The sequence below is a fragment of the Artemia sp. Qi Xiang Cuo genome, chromosome 14, assembly GCF_049724085.1.
Source record: "Artemia sp. Qi Xiang Cuo chromosome 14, ASM4972408v1, whole genome shotgun sequence".
NCBI lineage: Eukaryota > Metazoa > Arthropoda > Branchiopoda > Anostraca > Artemiidae > Artemia > Artemia sp. Qi Xiang Cuo.
In genome coordinates, this window is record NC_142807.1 from 55313490 (window position 1) to 55336534 (window position 23045).

Sequence of the window (23045 nt, forward strand, 5' to 3'; positions counted from 1 at the left end):
TTACAGTGTTGTGCTGTGGGCCTAGGTGCTTGTGAAAAACCTGAGTGGATGACTTGAAAATAAAATTTTTAATAAGAAATAGCCGAAAACTGTTATAGGGGAGATGGGTTGCTTGACAGAACGATGTCTTAGCGTAGTTATAGTCTGATAGGGGGGGCTCGAGTTGCTAGCGAAAAACCCGAGTGGATGACTTGAAAATAAAATTTTTAACGAGATATGGATGAAAAGTGTTTTGGGGGAGATGGGTTGATTGGCAGAAGGATGTCTTAGCGTAGTTATAGTGTGATAGTGGGGGCGAGTTGCTAGTGAAAAACCCGTGTGGATGAATTGAAATAAAAATTTTTAACAAGAAATCTCTGAAAAAATATTTTGGGGGAGGATGGGGTGATGGGAGCGGGGTGTCTTAGAATACTTATTGTGCTGTACTGTGGGCTGAATTCATAGTGAAAAACCCGAGTGGATGACTTATAAAATTTTTAACGAGAAATGGCTGAAAAGTGTTTTGGGGGAGATGGATTGATTGGCAGAAGGATGTCTTAGCGTAGTTATAGTGTGGCAGTGGGGGTCAAATTGCTAGCGAAACACCCGTGTGGATGACTTGAAATAAAATTTTTAACTAGAAATGGCTGAAAAGTGTTTTGGGGGAGATGGATTGATTGGCAGAAGGATGTCTTAGCGTAGTTATAGTGTGATAGTGGGGGGGGGGCGAGTTGCTAGCGAAAAACCCCGTATGGATGACTTGAAATAAAAAATTTTAACAAGAAATCTCTGAAAATTTTTTTGGGGGGATGGGGTGATGGCAGAAGGATCTCTTAGAGTAGTTATAGGTTGATAGTGGGGGGCGAGTTACTAGCGAAAAAATCCGTGTGGATGAATTGAAATAAAAAATTTTAACAAGAAATCTCTGAAAAAATGTTTTTGGGGGGATGGGGTGATGGGAGCAATTTTTCAAAGTTCATTTTGGATTTCTTTCGTTGAAATGCAAGTGTTAGAATATTTCAGTAGTGTTTTGTCGTGGTTTACCTTGTCACAGTTACATTCTCTTGATTTTTCAAAGTTCATTTTTGAATTTCTTTCGTTGAAATGCAAGAGCTGGAATATTTCAGTAGTGTTTTGTTATGGTTTACCTTGTCACAGTTAACTTCTCTTGATTTTTCAAAGTTCATTTTGGATTTCTTTCCTTGAAATGCAAGAGTTGGAATATTTCAGTAGTGTATTGTTGTGCTTTACCTTGTCACAGTTACATTCTCCTGATTTTTCAAAGTTCATTTTGAATTTATCTAGTTGAAATGCAAGAGTTGGAATATTTCAGTAGTGTTTTGTTGTGCTTTACATTGTCAGAATTACATTCTCTTGATTCTTTAAAGTTCATTTTGAATTTATTTCGTGAAATACAAGAGTTGGAATATTTCAGTAGTGTTTTGTCGTGGTTTACCATGTCACTGTTACATGCTCTTGATTTTTCAAAGTTCATTTTGAATTTGTTTCGTTAAATTCAAGATTTTGAATATTTCAGTAGTGTTTTTTCGTTTCTGAACTATCCAAAGTGACAATCTCTAGTTTTTTAATATTTCATCTTTGTTTTAATTACTTTACATGAATTATTTTTATTATATATGCATTGTCTTTTCGTGTTTTAAAATTTAACTGTTACTTTCTCTTGATTTTTCAAAGTTCATTTTGGGATTTCTATCGTTGAAATGAAAAGAGTTGGAATATTTCAGTAGTGTTTTGTTATGGTTTACCTTGTCACAGTTACATTCTCTTGATTTTTCAAAGTTCATTTTGAATTTCTTTCGTTAAAATGCAAGAGTTGGAATATTTCAGTGGTGTTTTGTCGTGGTTTACCATATCACAGTTAAATTCTCTTGATTTTTCAAAGTTCATTTTAAATTTTTTTCATTGAAATGCAAGAGTTGGAATATTTCAGTAGTGTTTTGTCGGGGTTTACCTTATCACAGTTACATTCTCTTGATTTTTCAAAGTTCATCTTGGATTTCTTTGGTTGAAATGCAAGAGTTGGAATATTTCAGTAGTGTTTTGTTGTGGTTTACCTTGTCACAGTTACATTCTCTTGGTTTTTCAAAGTTCATTTTGAATTTCTTTCGTTGAAATGCAAGAGTTGGAACATTTCAGTAGTGTTTTGTCATGGTTTACCTTGTCACAGTTACATTCTCTTAATTTTTCAAAGTTCATTTTGAATTTCTTTCATTGAAATGCAAGAGTTGGATATTTCAGTAGTGTTTTGTTGTGCTTTACCTTGTCACAGTTACATTCTCTTGATTTTTCAAAGTTCATTTCGGATTTCTTTCGTTGAAATGCAAGAGGTGGAATATTTCACTAATGTTTTGTCGTGGTTTACTATGTCACAGTTACATTCTCTTGATTTTTCAAAGTTCATTTTGAATTTCTTTTATTGAAATGCAAGAGTTGGAATATTTCAGTAGTGTTTTGCCGTTGTTTACCTTGCCACAGTGACATTCTCTTGATTTTTCAAATTTCATCTTGAATTTCTTTAATTGAAATGCAAGAGTCGGAATATTTCAGTAGTGTTTTGATTAAAATAGGTTAGGTTAAGTTAGGTTAGGTTAGCCTACGCACGCGTGTGTACGTAGGCTAACCTAACTTAACCTAACCTAACTTAATCAAAACACTACTGAAATATTCCAACTCTTGCATTTCAATGAAAGAAATTCAAAATGAACTTTTAAAAATCAAGAGAATGTAACTTTGACAAGGTAAACCATAGCAAAACACTACTGAAATAATCAAACTTTTGCATTTCAACGGAAGAAATCCAAAATGAAGTTTTAAATATCAAGAGAATGTAACTGTGAGAAGGTAAACCACAACAAAACACTACTGAAATATTTCAACTCTCGCATTTCAAAGGAAGAAAACCAAGATGAATTTTGAAAAATCAAGAGACTGTAACTGTGACAAGGTAAACCACGACAAAACACTACTGAAATATTCCAACTCTTGCATTTCAAGGAAAGAAATCCAAAATGAACTTTGAAAAATCAAGAGTATGTAACTGTGTCAAGGTAAACCATGACAAAACACTACTGAAATATTCCAACTCATGCATTTCAATGAAAGAAATCCAAAATGAACTTTGAAAAATCAAGAGAATGTAATTGTGACAAGGTAAACCATGACAAAACACTACTGAAATATTCCAACTCTTGCATTTCAAGGAAAGAAGTCCAAAATGAACTTTGAAAAATCAAGAGAATGTAACTGTGACAAGGTAAACCATAACAAAACACTACTGAAATATTCCAACTCTTGCATTTCAATGAAAGAAACCTAAAATTAACTTTGAAAAATCAAGAGACTGTCACTGTGACAAGGTAAACCACGACAAAACACTACTAAAATATTCTAACTGTTGCATTTCAAGGAAAGCAATCCAAAATGAACTTTGAAAAATCAAGAGAATGTAACTGTGACAAGGTAAATCATGACAAAACACTACTGAAATATTCCAACTCTTGCATTTCAATGAAAGAAATCCAAAATGAACTTTGAAAATTTAGGAGAATGTAACTGCGACATGGTAAACCACGACAATACACTACTGAAATAATCTAACTCTTGCATTTCAATGAAAGAAATTCAAAATGAACTTTGAAAAATCAAGAGAATGAAAGTGTGACAATGAAAACCAAAACAAAACACTACTGATAAATTCCAACTCTTGCATTTCACTGATAGACAATCTAAATTGAATTTTAAAAATCAATAAAATGTAACTGTGACATGGTATACTATGAAAAAACACTACTGAAATATTCAAACTCTTGCATTTCAACGAAAGAAATTCAAAATGAACTTTGAAAAATTAAAACAATATAACTGTGACAAGGTAAACCACAACAAAACAGTACTGAAATATTCCAACTTTTGCATTTCAACTAAAGAAATCCAAAACAAACTTTGAAAAATCAAGAGAATGTAACTGTGACATGGTAAACGACGACAAAACACTACTGAAATATTCCAACTCCTGCATTTCAATGAAATAAATTCAAAATGAACTTTGAAAAATTAAGAGAATGTAACTGTGAAAAGGTAAACCACGACAAAACACTACTGAAATATTCCAACTCTTGAATTTCAAGGAAAGAAATCCAAAATGAACTTTGAAAAATCAAGAGAATGTAAAAATCCAAAATGAACTTTGAAAATCAAGAGAATGTAACTGTGACAAGGTAAACCACGACAAAACACTACTGAAATATTCCAACTCTTGCATTTCAAGGAAAGAAATCCAAAATGAACTTTGAAAACTCAAGAGAATGTAACTGTGACAAGGTAAACCATAACAAAACAGTACTGAAATATTCCAACTCTTGCATTTCAACGAAAGAAATCCAAAAATGAACTTTGAAAAATCAAGAGAATGTAACTGTGTCAATGTAAACCACGACAAGACACTACTGAAATATTCCAACTCTTGCATTTCAAGGAAATAAATTCAAAAAGAACTTTGAAAAATCAAGAGAATGTAACTGTGACAAGGTAAAGCACAACAAAACACTACTGAAATATTCCAACTCTTGCATTTCAACGAAAGAAATTCAAAATGAACTTTGAAAAATTAAGAGAATGTAACTGTGACAAGGTAAACCATGATAAAACACTACTGAAATATTCCAATTCTTGCATTTCAACGAAAGAAATTCAAAATGAACTTTGAAAAATCAAGAGATTGTAACTGTGACAAGGTAAACCATAACAAAACACTACTGAAATATTCCAACTCTTGCATTTCAACGAAAGAAATCCAAAAATGAACTTTGAAAAAATCAAGAGAATGTAATTGTGACAAGGTAAACCACGACAAAACACTACTGAAATATTCCAACTCTTGGATTTCAAGGAAAGAAATCCAAAATGAACTTTGAAAAATCAAGAAAATGTAATTTTGACAAGGTAAACCACGACAAAACACTACTAAAATATTCCAACTTTTGCATGTCACGAAAGAAATTCAAAATGAACTTTGAAAAATCAAGAGCATGTAACAGTGACAAGGTAAACCACGACAAACCACTACTGAAATATTCCAACTCTTGCATTTCACGAAAAAATTCAAAATAAACTTTGAAAAATCAGGAGAATGTAACTGTGACAATGTGAAGCACAACAGAATACTACTGAAATATTCCAACTCTTGCATTTCAATGAAAGAAATTCAAAATGAACTTTGAAAAATCAAGAGAATGTAACTGTGACAAGGTAAACCACGACAAAAAACTACTGAAATATTCCAACTCTTGCATTTCAAGGAAAGGAATCCAAAATGAACTTTGAAAAATTAAGAGAATGTAACTGTGACAAAGTAAACCATAACAAAACACTACTGAAATATTCCAACTCTTGCATTTCAATGAAAGAAATTGAAAATGAACTTTGAAAAATCAAGAGAATGTAACTGTGACATGGTAAACCACGACAAAACACTACTGAAATATTCCAACTCTTGCATTTCAACGATAGAAATCCAAAAATGAACTTTGAAAAATCAAGAGAATGTAACTGTGACAAGGTAAACCACGACAAAACACTACTAAAATATTCCAACTCTTGCCTTTCAAGGATAGAACCTCCAGATTAACTTTAAAAAATCAAGAGAATGTCACTGTGACAAAGTAAACCACGACAAAACACTACTAAAATATTCCAACTCTTGCATTTCACGGAAGAAATTCAAAATGAAATTTGGAAAATCAAGAGAATGTAACAGTGACATGGTAAATCACGATAAAACACTACTGAAATATTCCAAACTCTTGCATTTCACGAAAGAAATCCAAAATGAACTTTGAAAAATCAAGAGAATGTAACTGTGACAAGGTAAAACACGACAAGACACTATTGAAATATTCCAACTCTTAAATTTCAAGGAAAAAAATCCACAATTAACTTTGAAACGTCTCTAGAATGCAACTGTGACAAGGTAAACCACGACAACACACAATTGAAATATTCCAACTCTTGCACTTCTACGAAAGAAATCCAAAATGAACTTTGAAAAATCAAGAGAATGTAACTGTGATATAGTAAACCACGACAAAATAATACTGAAATATTCCGACTCTGGCATTTCAACGATAGAAATCCAAAAATGAACTTTGAAAAATCAAGAGAATGTAACTGTGACAAGGTAAACCACGACAAAACACTACTGAAATATTCCAACTCTTGCATTTCAAGGAAAGAAATCCAAAATGAACTTTGAAAAATCAAGAGAATGTAAAAATCGAAAATGAACTTTGAAAAATCAAGAGAATGTAACTGTGACAAGGTAAACCACGACAAAACACTACTGAAATATTCCAACTCTTGCATTTCAAGGAAAGAAATCCAAAATGAACTTTGAAAAATCAAGAGAATGTAAAAATCAAAAATGAGCTTTGAAAAATCAAGAGAATGTAACTGTGACAAGGTAAACCACGACAAAACACTACTGAAATATTCCAACTCTTGCATTTCAAGGAAAGAAATCCAAAATGAACTTTGAAAAATCAAGAGAATGTAAAAATCCAAAATGAACTTTGAAAAATCAAGAGAATGTAACTGTGACAAGGTAAACCACGACAAAACACTACTGAAATATTCCAACTCTTGCATTTAAGCGAAAGAAATCCAAAAATGAACTTTGAAAAATCAAGAGAATGTAACTGTGTCAATGTAAACCACGACAAGACACTACTGAAATATTCCAACTCTTGCATTTCAAGGAAAGAAATTCAAAATGAACTTTGAAAAATTAAGAGAATGTAACTTTGACAAGGCAAAGCACAACAAAACACTACTAAAATATTCCAACTTTTGCATTTCAATGAAAGAAATTCAAAATGAACTTTGAAAAATTAAGAGAATGTAACTGTGACAAGGTAAACCATGAAAAAACACTACTGAAATATTCCAACTCTTGCATTTCAACGAAAGAAATTCAAAATGAACTTTGAAAAATTAAAACAATATAACTGTGACAAGGTAAACCACAACAAAACAGTACTGAAATATTCCAACTTTTGCATTTCAACAAAAAATAATCGAAAATTAACTTTGAAACATCAAGAGAATATAGCTCTGAGATGGTGAACAACGACAAAACACTACTGAAATATTCCGACTCATGCATTTCAATTAAAGAAATTCAAAATGAACTTTGAAAAATTAAGAGAATGTAACTGTGGCATGGTAAACCACGACAAAACACTACTGAAATATTCCAACTCTTGCATTTCAATGAAAGAAATTCAAAATGAACTTTGAAAAATCAAAAGAATGTTACTGTGACAAGGCAAACCATGACAAAACACTACTGAAATATTCCAACTATTGCATTTCAACGATAGAAATCCAAAAATGAACTTTGAAAAATCAAGAGAATGTAACTGTGACAAGGTAAACCACGACGAAAAACTACTGAAATATTTCATCTTTTGCATTTCGAGGCAAAAAATACAAAATGAACTATAAAAAATCAAGAGAATGTAGATGTGACAAGGTAAACCACGACAAAAAACTACTGAAATATTCCAACTCTTGCATTTCACGAAAGAAATTCAAAATGAACTTTGAAAAATCAAGAGCATGTAACAGTGACATGGTAAACCACGATAAAACACTACTGAAATATTCCAACTCTTGCATTTCACGAAAGAAATTCAAAATGAACTTTGAAAAATCAAGAGAATGTTACTGTGACAAGGTAAAGCACAACAAAAAACCACTGAAATATTCCAACTCTTGTATTTCAAGGAAAGAAATCCAAAATGAACTTTGAAAAATCAAGAGAATGTAACAGTGACAAGGTAAACCACGACAAAACATTACTGAAATATTCCAACTCTTGCATTTCAATGAAAGAAATCCAAAATGAACTTTGAAAAATCAAGAGAATGTAACTGTGACAAGGTAAACCACAACAAAACACTACTGAAATATTCCAACTCTTGCATTTCAATGAAAGAAATTCAAAATGAACTTTGAAAAATCAAGAGAATGTAACTGTGACATGGTAAACCACGACAAAACACTACTGAAATATTCCAACTCTTGCATTTCAACGAAAGAAATTCAAAATGAACTTTGAAAAATCAAGAGAATGTAACTGTGACAAGGTAAACCATAACAAGACACTACTGAAATATTCCAACTCTTGCATTTCAACGATAGAAATCCAAAAAGGAACTTTGAAAAATCAAGAGAATGTAACTGTGACAAGGTACACCACGACAAAACACTACTGAAATATTCCAACTCTCGCATTTCACGAAAGAAATTCAAAATGAACTTTGAAAAATCTAGAGCATGTAACAGTGAAATGATAAACCACGATAAAACACTACTGAAATATTCCAACTTTTGTATTTCACGAAAGAAATTCAAAATGAACTTTGAAAAATCAAGAGAATGTAACTGTGACAAGGTAAAGCACAACAAAACACTACTGAAATATTCCTACTCTTGCATTTCAAGGAAAGAAATCCAAAATGAACTTTGAAAATCAAGAGGATGTAACAGTGACAAGGTAAAGCACAACAAGACACTACTGAAATATTCCAACTCTTGCATTTCAACGAAAGAAATTCAAAATGAACTTTGAAAAATCAAGAGAATGTAAAAATCCAAAATGAACTTTGAAAATTCAAGAGAATTTAACTGTGACAAGGTAAAGTATAAAAAAAAACTACTGAAATATTCCAACTCTTGCATTTTAAGGAAAGAAATCCAAAATGAACTTTGAAAAACAAAGAGAATGTAACTGTGACAAGCTAAACCATAACAAAACACTACTGAAATATTCCAACTCTTGCATTTCAACGAAAGAAATCCAAAATGAACTTTGAAAAATCAAGAGAATGTAACTGTGACAAGGTAAACCACGACGAAACGCTACTGAAATATTCCAACTCTTGCATTTCAAGGAAAGAAATCCAAAATGAACTTTGAAAAATCACTCCCATCAACCCATCCCCCCAAAAATATTTTTTCAGAGATTTCTTTTTAAAAAAATTTATTTCGAGTCATCCACACGGGTTTTTTCGCTAGCAACTCGCCCCCACCTATCACACTATAACTACTCTAAGAGATCCTTCTTCCACCAACCCATCCCCCCCAAAAATATTTTTTCAGAGATTTCTTGTTAAAAAATTTTATTTTCAAGTCATCCACTCGGGTTTTTCGCTAGGAATTCGGCCCACAGTGCAACACTATAAGTACTCTAAGACACCCTGCTCCCATCACCCCATCCCCCCCCCAAAAAAAAAAATTTTTTTCAGAGATTTCTTGTTAAAAAAATTTATTTCAAGTCATCCACACGGGTTTTTCGCTTGCAACTCGCCCCCACTATCACACTATAACTGCGCTAAGACATCTTCCTGCCAATCAACCCATCTCCCCCAAAACACTTTTCAGCCATTTCTTGTTAAAAATTTTATTTTCAAGTCATCCACTCGGGTTTTTCGCTAGGAATTCGGCCCACAGTACAGCACTATAAGTACTCTAAGACACCCCGCTCCCATCACCACATCCCCCCAAAAATATTTTTTCAGAGATTTCTTGTTAAAAAATTTTATTTCAAATCATCCACATGGGTTTTTCGCTAGCAACTCGGCCCCCACTATCACACTATAACTACGCTAAGACATCCTTCTGCCAATCAACCCATCTCCCCCAAAACACTTATCAGGCATTTCTCGTTAAAAATTTTATTTTCAAGTCATCCACTCGGGTTTTTCGCTATGAATTCGGCCCACAGTACAGCACTATAAGTACTCTAAGAGACCCTTCTGCCATTAACCCATCCCCCCAAAAATATTTTTTCAGAGATTTCTTGTTAAAATTTTTTATTTCAAGTCATCCACACGGGTTTTTCGCTAGCAACTCGACCCCCACTATCACGCTATAACTACGCTAAGACATCCTTCTACCAATCAACCCATCTCCCCCAAAACACTTTTCAGCCATTTCTCGTTAAAAATTTTATTTTCAAGTCATCCACTCGGGTTTTTCACTAGGAATTCGGCCCACAGTACAGCACTATAAGTACTCTAAGACACCCCGCTCCCATCATTCCATCCCCCAAAAAATATTTTTTCGGAGATTTCTTGTTAAAAATTTTTATTTCAAGTCATCCACACGGGTTTTTCGCTAGCAACTCGCCCCCCACTATCACACTATAGCTACGCTAAGACATCCTTCTGCCAATCAATCCATCTCCCCAAAACACTTTTCAGCCATTTCTCGTTAAAAATTTTATTTTCAAGTCATCCACTCGGGTTTTTCGCTAGGAATTCGGCCCACAGTACAGCACTATAAATACTCTAAGAGACCCTTCTGCCATCAAGCCATCCCCCCAAAAATATTTTTTCAAAGATTTCTTTTTAAAATTTTTTATTTCAAGTCATCCAAACGGGTTTTTCGCTAACAAATCGGCCCCCACTAACACGCTTTAACTAAGCTAAGACATCCTTCTGCCAATCAATTCATCTCCCCCATAACACTTTTCAGCCATTTCTCGTTAAAAATTTTATTTCAAGTCATCCACACGGGTTTTTCGCTAGCAACTCGACCCCCACCATCACGCTATAACTACGCTAAGACATCCTTCTGCCAATCAATCCATCTCCTCCAAAACACTTTTCAGCCATTTTTCCTTCAAAATTTTATATTCAAGTCATCCACTCGGGTTTTTCACTAGGAATTCGGCCCACAGTACAGCACTATAAGTACTCTAAGACACCCCGCTCCCATCACCCCATCCCCTCCCCAAAAAAATATTTTTTCAGAGATTTCTTGTTAAAAAATTTTATTTCAAGTCATCCACTCGGTTTTTTCGCTAGCAACTCGCCCCCCCACTCTCACCCTATAACTACGCTAAGAACTCCTTATGCCAATCAACCCTTCTCCCCCAAAACACTTTTCATCCATTTCTCGTTAAAAATTTTGTTTTCAAGTCATCCACTCGGGTTTTTCGCTAGAATCTCACCCTCCCCTATAACAATTGAACGGCTCTAAGAATAACTTCTACTAAGAACTATATCTCCCCCAAAACAGGTTTCAGTTCGTTCTAGTTAAAATTTTATTTTCAATTAATCCAATTTGTGTTTTTTCTAGGCATGAACTCCACGCTACAGTTCTGTAATTCATTGAAGACACGCCGAGCTCCTCACCCCAACACTTGTGTATTATACAGAGCACATCAAAGAAGTAAAGCTATCCGTTATTAAAATTCTTTTCTTGCCATCTACATCTCTCTTAGTATCAACTTTTTAGTACAGTATAACGTTAAATTCTATTTTAAATTGACAACACTGTTCAAACAGCACTTGTGTATTATACAGTACACATCGAAGAAGTAAAGGTAGGTCAAGTCACAAGACCACCCCTTTTTTTCTCCACCTTCATACGATCCAATTCGCGAATGTTATCTACCGACACATTCATATCAAACTATTCTTGGCTAAAGGTAATTGTCCAAATAAATCAGAAACCGCTCTTGATAGCACATACTTCAAAGAAATGGAACAGTGGATAACGCATGGGTGATAGAAGGCTTTTCCTACAAAATCATTCCTAAACACGCAATTTGACAATCTCTAGTTTTCGATTAAAAAAAAAAAGAAAAACAACCATACTTCCAAAACGTGTTTGACCACTTTATAGGTTTGCCAGCTTTTTTAAAATGTCCACGTGAAACTGTAGTGTCTCAGGTGTAAGTTTCCATGTAACTTTCAAATCAGCATATAGGTTACTACCTACTATACTTTCGGCTATTAAAAAGGGCACAAGCCCTTCCAATTTCCTATCGATTGAGCCCTTTTCGAACTTTTTACGATAATTCATTCGATACGAAGTGCCTTGGTCTAAAAGAAAAAATGGAAGAACCCCCCCCCCCCCAAAAAAAATAAAAATAAATAAATATTACATTGTGCCAACATCGTTCTTTACTTAGGCAGCGCTATTGCGCTGCCTATGATTCAAGGCGTGGACCTGTAAATATCCATTCAGAGTTTTTGACAATGGTAATAGTGGCGGTGGTATTTTGGTAATGGTAATGGTAGTGGATTTATTGACGTTATAAAAGAGAAAATGTGAAAAAAAAATTTTGATTTCAGTTAAGTGCAAATAACACTGATTTTGAAATTATTCACCACTCTCTTCAAGTTGTTATTCGGAATTCTCATAACTTCTCTCTTGATTTTTTCTTTCGGTCAGTCAATTGCACCTGGGTTGCCGTCATAATCCTTCAGGTACCCCCCGATAAAGAAATCTGGCGAGCTCAGGTCAGGGGATTAGGGTGGCCAAGGATTGTTGGTTCTCTCTAAATTATTCAGTCGCCTGGAAAGTATTGTCTTTGGTGTTAAAGAGGTCAGAACAGTGGGGTGATACACCATCCTATTGAAACACAACTGTGTTCAAATCTGATTCCCCTTTTCTTCCTTAATTCTGGAATGAAGCTTCACCGATACAATCCGATGTATCGGTCTGCATTCATCACTACAGGGTGACCATCATTATTTTCAAATCGTATGGACCGAAAATACTATTATTTCCAAGTGCAGATCATTGATTGTGAAATACTTTTTTAACTAATGTATGGACGCAGGTACTTTTTCAGACATGCAATATAAGCGGTGAATATAAATGTTTAGGGGAGGGGACGTGTAGAAATTTACCTCTAATTCCTCTTGATTTCTAGGGATCAAGTAGGAACGCTGGAACGTCATTAGTTACTAAAGTAGGTGCGAGAGGTCCGAACGGCTGTAATAGCGAAATGCCCATTTTACTTGATTAATTAAAAATTTACTGAAAAAATATAAATGTTTTTTCTTTTATAACATTAATAAATCCAATAATATTAACATTGTGATTACTAAATATCAGCATATGTATATTAAACTGACAATGCACATTCTTTTGTATTTTTTTCAATAAAGTGCAAACTATGTTCTGGCCTTGGGAAGCCATAGGGGTTTTTGAGTCCTACTCATGTCAATTTCTGCTCGTTTTGAGTTTGACTCGGTTATTTATTGTAATTTCTGTTCATTTGGGGTTTCATTTATTTGTCCATGCTGATTTGTGGTAGTTTCACGCTTGGTAGATTATTTGATTTTATTTTTGCTCATTTTTTGTTTAATGGAGTTCTTTACTTTTCTTTGAAAAACTTATTTTGTGGAAAAGGGTTTTTTAATTAATTTCTGTTCGTTTGGGGTTTCATTTATTTATCGATGCTGATTTGCGGTAGTTTCACGCCTGGTAGATTATTTGATTTTATTTTTGCTCATTTTTTGTTTAATGGAGTTCTTTACTTTTCTTTGAAAAACTTATTTTGTGGGAACAAGGTTTTTTAAATAATTTCTGTTCGTTTTATATTGACATAATCTTTTCAGGGAAAAAGAAAATAATACTTTAATCTTTTCCTTTTTTAAGAATTTATAGTTTGGCCTGCCGTTTGTATGCTGGAGAAAAAATTTTCAGCAATTTTTAACAACATACACCCTTTTAAAAATATGGACACAAATAGTAGTGTTTAATTTAGTTTCATACCTCCTCTAGTTGACCTGAAATGGAAAACTAGGCCTTCTGATTTCCAATCGAATGAGCCCTTTTTGAGTTTCTACGACAAGACTTTCTATAAACACCTTATATGCCCCCAGGGTATAAATTACAACCCTTACCCTAAGGGCTGTGAGGGTGGTTGTCATCCACTAAGACCTAATTTCCAGAACTTTCCACTACGTTAAACAAAATTGGCTATCTCGAAATTTTTATTGGATATGTCTGGGAAAATGGTGGGCGTGAGAGGGGCTCTCCAATCACTTTCAACTATTAAAAAAGGCACTAGCCCTTTCAATTTCCAATCAAATGAGCCCTTTTGAATTTTCTATAACTACACGTTATATAAAAGCCTTAAAGGCCTCCAGGAAATAAATAACCCGCCTGCTCCTGTGGGCTGGGGGGGGGGGGTATCATTCTCAGCGATCAAATTTCCAGAACTGTCTACTACGTTGAACAAATGGGCTATCAGAAATTTTTTATTGAATTTGTTTCGGAGAATGGTGGGCGTGAGAGGTGGCCAGTTACCCTCCAATCCCTTTCAACTATTAAAAAGGGCACTAGCCCTCTCAATTTACAATTGAATGAGCCCCTTTTGAAGTTTTTACGACAACTCTATCTATAAAAACCTTATATGCCCCCAGGGCATAACTTAAAACCTTTGCCCTGGGGGCTCTGGGGGGTTTTTCCATCCTTAAATACATAATTTCCAGAACTTTCTTCTACGTTGAACAAAATGGCTATCTCAAAACTTTGATTGAATGTGTTTGGGGAAATGGTGGGCGTGAGAGGGGGGTTAGTTACTCTCCACTCACTTTCGACTATTAAAAAAGGAAATTTCAATTTCCAATCAAATTAGCCCCTTTTGAAATTTCTACAACAACTTTCCATATAAACCTTATATGCCCCCAGGGCATAACTTACAACCCTTGCACTGAGTGCTCTGATGGGGTTATTATCATAAAAGACCTAATTTCCAGAACTTTTGACTACGTTGAACAAAATGGATATCTCAAAATTTCGATTAGATGCGTTTGGGGAAATGATGGGCGTGGGAGGGGGGTTGGTTGCCCCTTAATCAATTTCGGCTATTCAAAGGGCACTAGTCCTTTCAATTTCCGATTGAATTAGCCCTTTTTGTTGTTTCTACAACATGGCTTTCTATAAAAATCTTATATGCCCCCAGGGAATAACTTACAACCCTTGTCCTGAGGGCTGTGGGGGTGGATTGGTTGTCATCCTTAAAGACCTAGTTTCCAGAAGTTTCAACTACGTTGAATAAAATGGCTATCTAAAAATTTTGATTGGATGTGTTTGGGGAAAATGTGGGCGTGAAATTGGGGTTAGTTGCCCTCAAATCACTTTTGACACTATTAAAAAGGGCACTAGTCCAATCGAATGATCCCTTTTTACAGTTTCTACGACAAAGATTTGAATAAAAACTTATATGTCCCCGGGGAATAACTTATAACCCTTGCCCTGAAGACTGTTGGGGGAGTGTTCTAATCAAAGGTATAATTTCCTGAACTTTAAACTGCATGAAACAAAATGGCTATCTCAAAACTTTTATTGGATGTGTTTGGGAAAAATGGTGGGCGTGGAAGGGGTGGTAGTTGCTTTCTAATCACTTTCGACTATTAAAAAGGACACTAGCCATTTCAATTTCCAATCGAATGAGCCATTTTTGAAGTTTCTACGACAACGCGTTATTTAAAAACCTTATATGCCCCAAGGGCATAACTTAACCCTTGCCCTGAGGGCTCTGGGACGGGGGGGGGGAGTGTCATCCTCAAAGACCTAATTTCCAGGATTTTCAACTACGTTGAACAAAAAGGCTATCTCAAATTTTTATTGGATGTGTTTGGGGAAAAGGTGGGCGTGAGAGGGGGGTTAGTTGCCCTCCAATCACTTTTGACTATTAAAAAGGGCACTAGCCCTTTGAATTTCCAATTGAATGAGCCTTTTTTGAAGTTTCTACTACAACGCTTTCTATAAAAATCTTATATGCCCCAGGGCATAACTGACAACCCTTGCTCTTACGGCTGTGGGGGAGTGTCCTCCTCAAAAACATAATTTTAATCTGGAAATCAACTACGCTGAGCAAAATTGCTATCTAAAAATTTTGATTGGATGTGTTTTGGGAAAATGTGGGCGTGAGAGGGGGGTTAGTTTCCCTCAAATCACTTTCGACTATTAAAAAGGACACTAGCCCTTTAATTTCTAATCGAATGATCCCATTTTAAGTTTCTACGACAAAGAATTCAATAAAAACTTTATTTGCCCCCAGGGCATAACTTATAACCCTTGCCCTGAAGACTGTGGGAGGAGTGCCCTTCTCAACGGTATAATTCCCTGAACTTTAAACTGCGCGGAACAAAAAGGCTCTCAAAATTTTGATTGGATAAATTTGGGGAAATGGTGGGCGTGGAAGGGGTGTTAATTGCCTTCCAATCACTTTAGATCGTTAGAAAGGGTACTAGCCATTTCAATTACCAGTCGAATGAACCCTTCTTGAAGTTTCTAAGATGACGCGTTCTATAAAAGCTTTATATGCCCCCAGGACATTATTTACAACCCTTGCCCTGAGGGCTGTGGGGGGGGTGTCATCCTCAAAGACCTAATTTCCAGAACTTTCAACTACGTTGAACAAAATGGCTATCATAAAATTTTGATTGGATATATTTGGGGAAAAGTTGGGCGGGAGAGGGGGGTTAGTTGTCCTCGAATCACTTTAGACTATTAAGAAGGGCGCCAGCCCTTTGAATTTCCAATTGAATTAGCCTTTGTTGAAGTTTCTACGACAACGCTTTCTGTTAAAACCTTATATGCCCCCAGGACATAACTTACAAACCTTGCCCTGAGGGCTGTGGGGGAGTGTCCTCCTCAAAAACATAATTTCTATCTGGAAATTAACTACAGTGAATAAAATGGCTATCTCAAAATTTTGATTGGATGTGTTTCGGGAAATGGTGGGCGTGGAAGGGGTGTTAGTTGCCTTCCATTCACTTTCGACTATTAAAAAGGGCACAAGCCACTCCTATTTCCAATTGAATGAGCCCTTTTCGAAGTTTCTACGACAACTTCTTCGATACGAAGTGCCCCGGTCTAAAGGAAAAAAAGATAAATAATACATTGTGTCACCATTGTTCTTATATGCCCCCAGGGCATAACTTAAAAGTCTTGCCCTGAAGGTTTTGGGGGAGTGACCTGCTCAAAAACATATTTTCTACCTGGAAATCAACTACGCTGAACAAAATGGCTATCTCAAAATTTGGATTGGATGTGTTTCAGGAAATAGTGGGCGTGGAAGGGGTGTTAGTTGCCTTCCAATCACTTTCGACTATTAAAAAGGGCACAAGCCACTCCAATTTCCAATTGAATGAGCCCTTTTTGAAGTTTCTACGACAACTTCTTTGATATGAAGTGCCGTGGTCTAAATGAAAAAATAATAAATAATACATTGTGCCTACATCGTTCTTATATGCCCCAGGGCATAACTTAAAACCCTTTTCCTGAGGGTTGTGGGGGAGTGACCTCCTCAAAAACATATTTTCTATCTGGAAATCAACTACGCTGAACAAAATGGCTATCTAAAAATTTTTATTGGATGTGTTTGGGGGATTGAGGGGGGGGGAGGGGGGGGGCTAGTTGCCCTCCAATCACTTTCGACTATTAAAAAGGCCACTAGCCACTCCAATTTCCAATCGAATGAGCCCTTTTCGAAGTTTCTACGACAACTCCTTCGATACGAAGTGCCCTGATCTAAGACCAAGAAACCAAAAACTAAACAATACATTGCGCCAACATCGTTCTTTACTTAGGCAGCGCTATTGCGTTGCCCATGATTGTATTAAAGAATTTATGAAAGTGGTACAGAAGTAACAACCCTCTCTGCTTTTCTATCGCAGCAAGAAAAACATGACTTAAAATTACGTTTCACCCAAAGTTTAAAGTTTTGCTTATTTATATGCCCACTACCACTACATTCACTACCACCGGGAGACCATCATCATTTTCGAAATGTATGAGCGAAAAATAACATTCTCTCCAAGTGTACACCATACCGTCGTTTTCTTCTACACTTTGAGGTTTCTTACCATGTTCATGAGGTTGCTCACTGACCCAAAAGCTGAAGTTTTGGTCAATTATATGCTCTCACAAATGGAGTTTTGGCTTGTTGCTGAAGAGAAGGCAGTCCAAAAGCTGTTGTCGCACTCAATACGATCCTTTATCGTCTGGCCAAACTTGTATTCTTCGATGTTGTCGGCTTGAAATTTGCGCTTGAATAATCTACAATTTGTAGGGAAACGGTTTCAAATCACAGTGGATAATTCGGCCCAAACACCTGCGAAAAGTAACCACTTGTTGTGACTGCCGTCTGGCGGACTGTTGTGTGATTGTTCTAACCTGTTCCTGATGTCTTCAATACAGTCCGGCGCTCTCACTGTAAATTTTGGAACTTAATTGTCCTGGTTATTGTTAACCTCACCTCCCGTGTTTTTAAACTTTTCTACCAAACATGAGATCGTATTGTGGTGGGGAATATTCGTCCCAGAATATTTTCGTCGAAACTACCTCTGAACAAGGGTAGGTGACTTTGTTTCAAATTACAGTACCACAATCTTACTCCTCCCTTGTGCCGAAAAAAGCTCATATTGCTTCAAATTGGTATCTGGTAATACTTACTAGCCTCTTCTGTAACTCACCTAAAAAAGGAAAAGAAACAATTACTTCTCTGCAAAACATGAATCTTTATTTTTATCCCTCTTTTTTGCCCCATTTATATATGAGGCTGATATTTCAAGAAAATGTACATTTTAAAAAAATATATATATTTATATATATTTTATATATTAGGCTTTATTTCAGTTTGGAGAAGGGGTCACGTTTATTGTAAATCTTGTTGTTTACTCTATTTTCATTAAGTAGTTTTTATGGCAGATATTGTCCCAAATTTTTACCCTCACACTGGCCTTCTTTCAAATGATGTCCCTGAATCAGATGAAGGTCATTATTTTCTTGCCCCCTCCCTAATAGGACCCTGACTTGCAGACAGTTTCTTGAGAAGACATTAAAGTTTAATCTCTTTCTCGAATCTTAAATTCTTCACAGATGCTTTAGTGCTCTTTCAATGTTTTTGCTTAGATTCATGGGTCTCAGGAACTATCAAATTTCTTCGTTTTTTTTCACGCTATGGCAATTAATGTTTCTCTCTTGCAGATACTGCGTCATTGCTGGAACACCTGGTTTTATTGTACTTGTTGAGGGCTCAAAATTTCAGGAGGAGTTTATCAAGAAGTACTAGTTTTGTACTATTTTCATTTAATAAAAAAAAAAAAAATAATAAAAGAACTCGTTTCCAGCAAGATACTTATCTGCTGGGCAAGATTATTTCTCCCCTCTTTTTCTCAGACGTATTAGGGACATCAAAACTTAAGAGGGCTGCTGATGTTTAAAAACGCCATGGTGACCCTGCAAAAAGCAAGGATGGTGATCTTTGGTTGGCCCAATGCCAAGGTTCCACCATCCCCCTAGAAAGGAAATATATGGCAAAAATAAATTCGCTAGGAAAAATATTGCTTTTCCTGGAGGAAAATTCTTATTTCAAAGTTAAATACTCCCTTCTAGATTATTTTCTTAGGTATATCCCTCCCCCCTTCGCTGCAAAATTCATGCGGGTGCCTTTGTACTGGACAGATGTAGTTCTTATTGCTACGAATCATTGCCGCACAAGCAGGCTATAAGCGGTTACTTAGTGGTAGGCATGAATGAAGGGAAGGGGCTTGGTCCCTGTGCCTTTCTCGCGAAACTAGTATATTTTTGCAATTTCTTTGTAAGTTATATCCCACACAGAAATATTGTTTCCTGTGTATGTGCCTGTCTGGAATGTTTCCCTATAAATTGTTGAGTTGCACGTATGCTTGCAATTCTTTTTTTGCTTTTTTTGCCAGAATCCCCTACCGAGCGTTCTGGATAGGAGTTTCAAAAATATTTCAGAGCATATTGAAGCTTCCAACTTATATTTTCTAATTCGTAATTTGTTCTATTTACTTCTCATTCTTTTTTAAATCTTTTTCTGTTTGTATACCATTTGTGACCCATATTAAAAAAAAAAAATCGTAGATGGTCCTTAGAAGACTCTGGACCAGTGGGGGCAACTATTTTTCGGCTCTGGGGTCTGGGGTCAACTAAAATCTGGTTTTTGCAGGGGCGTTTGGGTCAATAATACTGTCGTTTTAAAACAGTCTTTTAGCGTATGTAATTTCATTAACTGCAATGGCAATTATGACCGAAGATCCTATCCTATTCATTAAATTAAAAAAAAAAACTATACGAAAAAAAAGTTTTTAAAATAAAAGTAAAGAACATTTTAAACTTTAGGTCAGATTATAAGAATACCTTTTAAAATTCAAACGCAAAAAGACTATAAACTACTATTAAAGATTAAATGAAACCCAAAACCAACAGCAATTAAATAAACAATCATAGCAAAAACATACAACAAGGAATAATATAAATTAATAAATAGATCTTAAACCGAGTAATGCTTAGATTGAATATGAAAATCAAGCTTAAAACGAAAAAAAATATTTTGCTATTGAAGTATAAATGAAACTTTTTTCCTGGCCATAGAGCCTTACGGGGGAGTTTATATTGAAGTGTATTTTGTTGTGTTTATTAATTGAATAAACATTGATTGATTGATTGACTTAGAACGAACAGAAATTAAATAAACAATCAATGCAAACAAGTGTACAATAGATATTAATGTAAATTAATAAATAAATCTTAAAACGAGTGAACCTTAAATTGAATATGCAAATCAAGCTTGAAACGAACAAAAATCGCCACAAACAAGGGTTTGGGTATGACCTACTTCTCTCACTGTAAAAGTCTCAAGCCTACTGTGTCATTGGCGCTTTATTGAAAACCAATTTTATGACAAATTTTTTCTTTTGTACTTAATATTGAAAATAAACATTAAAACTATAGTAACATTTTGAACTGAGAACTGATATTCATTTTAATTTATTAGCTCTTTTTAAAGTTGTTAAAGACGAATATAGTTTCCCTACAAACAAGTGTTTCGATACTGCCTCCTCTCCTAACTGTAAATAAAAACCAAAAGCTTACTGCATCATTGGTGCTTAAATGAAAACGGATTATATTACAAATATTTTCTTTTCCAGTTCTTACAGCATTGAAAATAAAAATAAATTACAGTGAAATAATTTCTTGAACTGATGGATCTTTCAAAAATTAATATCGTTATACATAAGAAATTCAATTTGATGTTTTTTATTCTTTCCAAGATTGTTCAAGACGCATCTAATTTTTTGTAAAGCTTCTATGACACAGTAGGTTTTAGAATTTTACAGTGAGAGAAGGAGGTCATACCCAAATTCTTGTTTGAGATGATTTTTGTTCATTTCAAGCTTGATTTGCATATTCAATTTAAGTTTCACTCGTTATTTATTAATTTACATTAATATCTATTGTACGCTTGTTTGCATTGATTGTTTATTTAATTTCTGTTCGTTTTAAGTTTCATTTATACTTCAATAGGAAAATATTTTATTTCGTTTTAAGCTTGATTTTCATATTCAATCTAAGCATTACTCGCTTTAAGATCTATTTATTCATTTATATTATTACTTGTTGGTTGTTTTTTCTATGATTGCTTATTTAATTTCTGTTCGTTTTGGGTTTCATTTATTCTTTAATAGTAATTTTTAGTCGTTTTGAGTTTGAATTTGAAAAGGTATTTGTATCTGCTGAGTTTAAGGTTATAATTGGCTTTATTTTTCTTTGAAAAAATTATTTTTCGGGATGTTTTTTCTTTCAATTAATTTTTTTTAGTTTTTTCTTGCAAAAAGTTTCAAGTTCTTTAAAATTCATTATTTCAAAATAAAACTAAAAAAAAAAAAAAAAATCAAATATTCATCGAAGTATCAAAACTGGTATCGAAGTAACAATGTCAAAGTGGAAAAATGGGTTTGTGTCAACCTCAGAGTTTTTATTAACTGATTTTTGAACTATTTTTAACAAAATAGCTATCTCAAAATGTTTATCGGACGGGTTTAGGGAAAAAGGGCTAGGGGGGACTAGATTAAGCTTCGGTCTCTTTTGACTCTTTAAAAGTGAACTAGAACTTCTATTTTCAATCAAATGAGCCCTCTCTGAAGTTTATACGAGTATCCTTTCTATAAGAACCATATACATCCCCAGAGTGTAACTTACAACGCCTGTCTCTGGGCCCTGGGGGGTTGTGCCGACCCTGGATTTTTAATATCTGATGGTTGAACTATTTTTAACAAAATGGTCACCTGAAATTTTTATCGGATGGGTTTATCCATCCGATACACCCAAACGCATGGAGGGCGGGAGTTGCCCCCGGATCTTTTTTACTGAGAAAATGAACTATAACTTTAATTTCCATTCAAATAAACCCTCTCTGAAGTTTATACGAACACAACTTCCATAAAAACCATATATGCCCCCAGATCAATACTTACAACGCTGGCCTCGGCCCTGGGGGGGGGGGGTTGTTTCGTCACAGGAGTTTTTCTTATTTGACCTTTGAACTATTAGCAATGAAATGACCATACGTAAAGGAGTTTTTGTTATATGATCTTTGAACTATTTAACTATTTTTAACAAAATGGCTACCTCAAATTTTTATCAGATGTATTTGGGAAAAAAGGGTTTGGGGGGACAGAGCCCCCTTTGAAGTGTATACGACAGTAGAGATCTAAGTACCATTCCTATGGATGCCCTAGGAAAACATTTCTATGGATGCTCTACACCTTTTCAAAGAGAGTCAGAACTCCCTCACACAGTTTGACGAGATTACGTTCCTTGGCACCTTTTCAGAGCATGTACTTTTGCAACGTGATTAAACACGCTTTTACAATCGGAATTCATTGATTGGCATTTGCAAAAAGGGGGTAATTAGTGATTGGATAATTTTTTAACATGAAATCTCTGAATAAAATATTTTTTGAGCATGTACTTGACGATGGAGAAAAAGGGTTAAAATGATTAGCAATTACGAGCGGGGATTCCCCCACTGGTTCCCTGCACTAGGCTACGCATATCAAGTTGAAAATTTGACAGAATGAGGTATTTGAGGTGGAACTTGAACTAAATCAAAATACGCTATGTGCACGCAGATTTTCAAAATGGCATATCTCAAAAAGGGATTTGTGTATTAAGTTGGAACTTTCGGAGAGTGCTTAAAGGAAAAGTCGATTCACCAAAAGGAAATATGTGCACGCTCAGGCCTGGATTTACCATTAGGTCCTTAGGCCCGGACCTAGAAGCGCATAATGCTAGCGGGAGCAATAAATTATCACTGTGTAATTTTTTCATGACAACAACTGGACTGATGTGATTTATCATCGCCAGGCGAACTCTGCCGCCACGCTGCCTATTCACAGAAAAAAGACTTTAAAACAACA

The 23045-nt window shown here is 35.0% G+C and overlaps 1 protein-coding gene across 1 annotated transcript in view; it reads left to right on the forward strand.

Annotated features, from left to right (window-relative positions):
* The window catches only part of LOC148944649 (hsp70/Hsp90 co-chaperone CNS1 homolog), a 76270-nt gene extending 57295 nt beyond the window's left edge, over positions 1-18975 (forward strand). The window contains exon 8 of the mRNA XM_089099825.1: positions 18805-18975. Coding sequence (XP_088955951.1) covers positions 18805-18889 — 85 coding nt within the window. The 3' untranslated portion in view covers positions 18890-18975. The remainder of the gene's footprint in view (positions 1-18804) is intronic.
* Positions 18976-23045: the final 4070 nt, after the last annotated feature.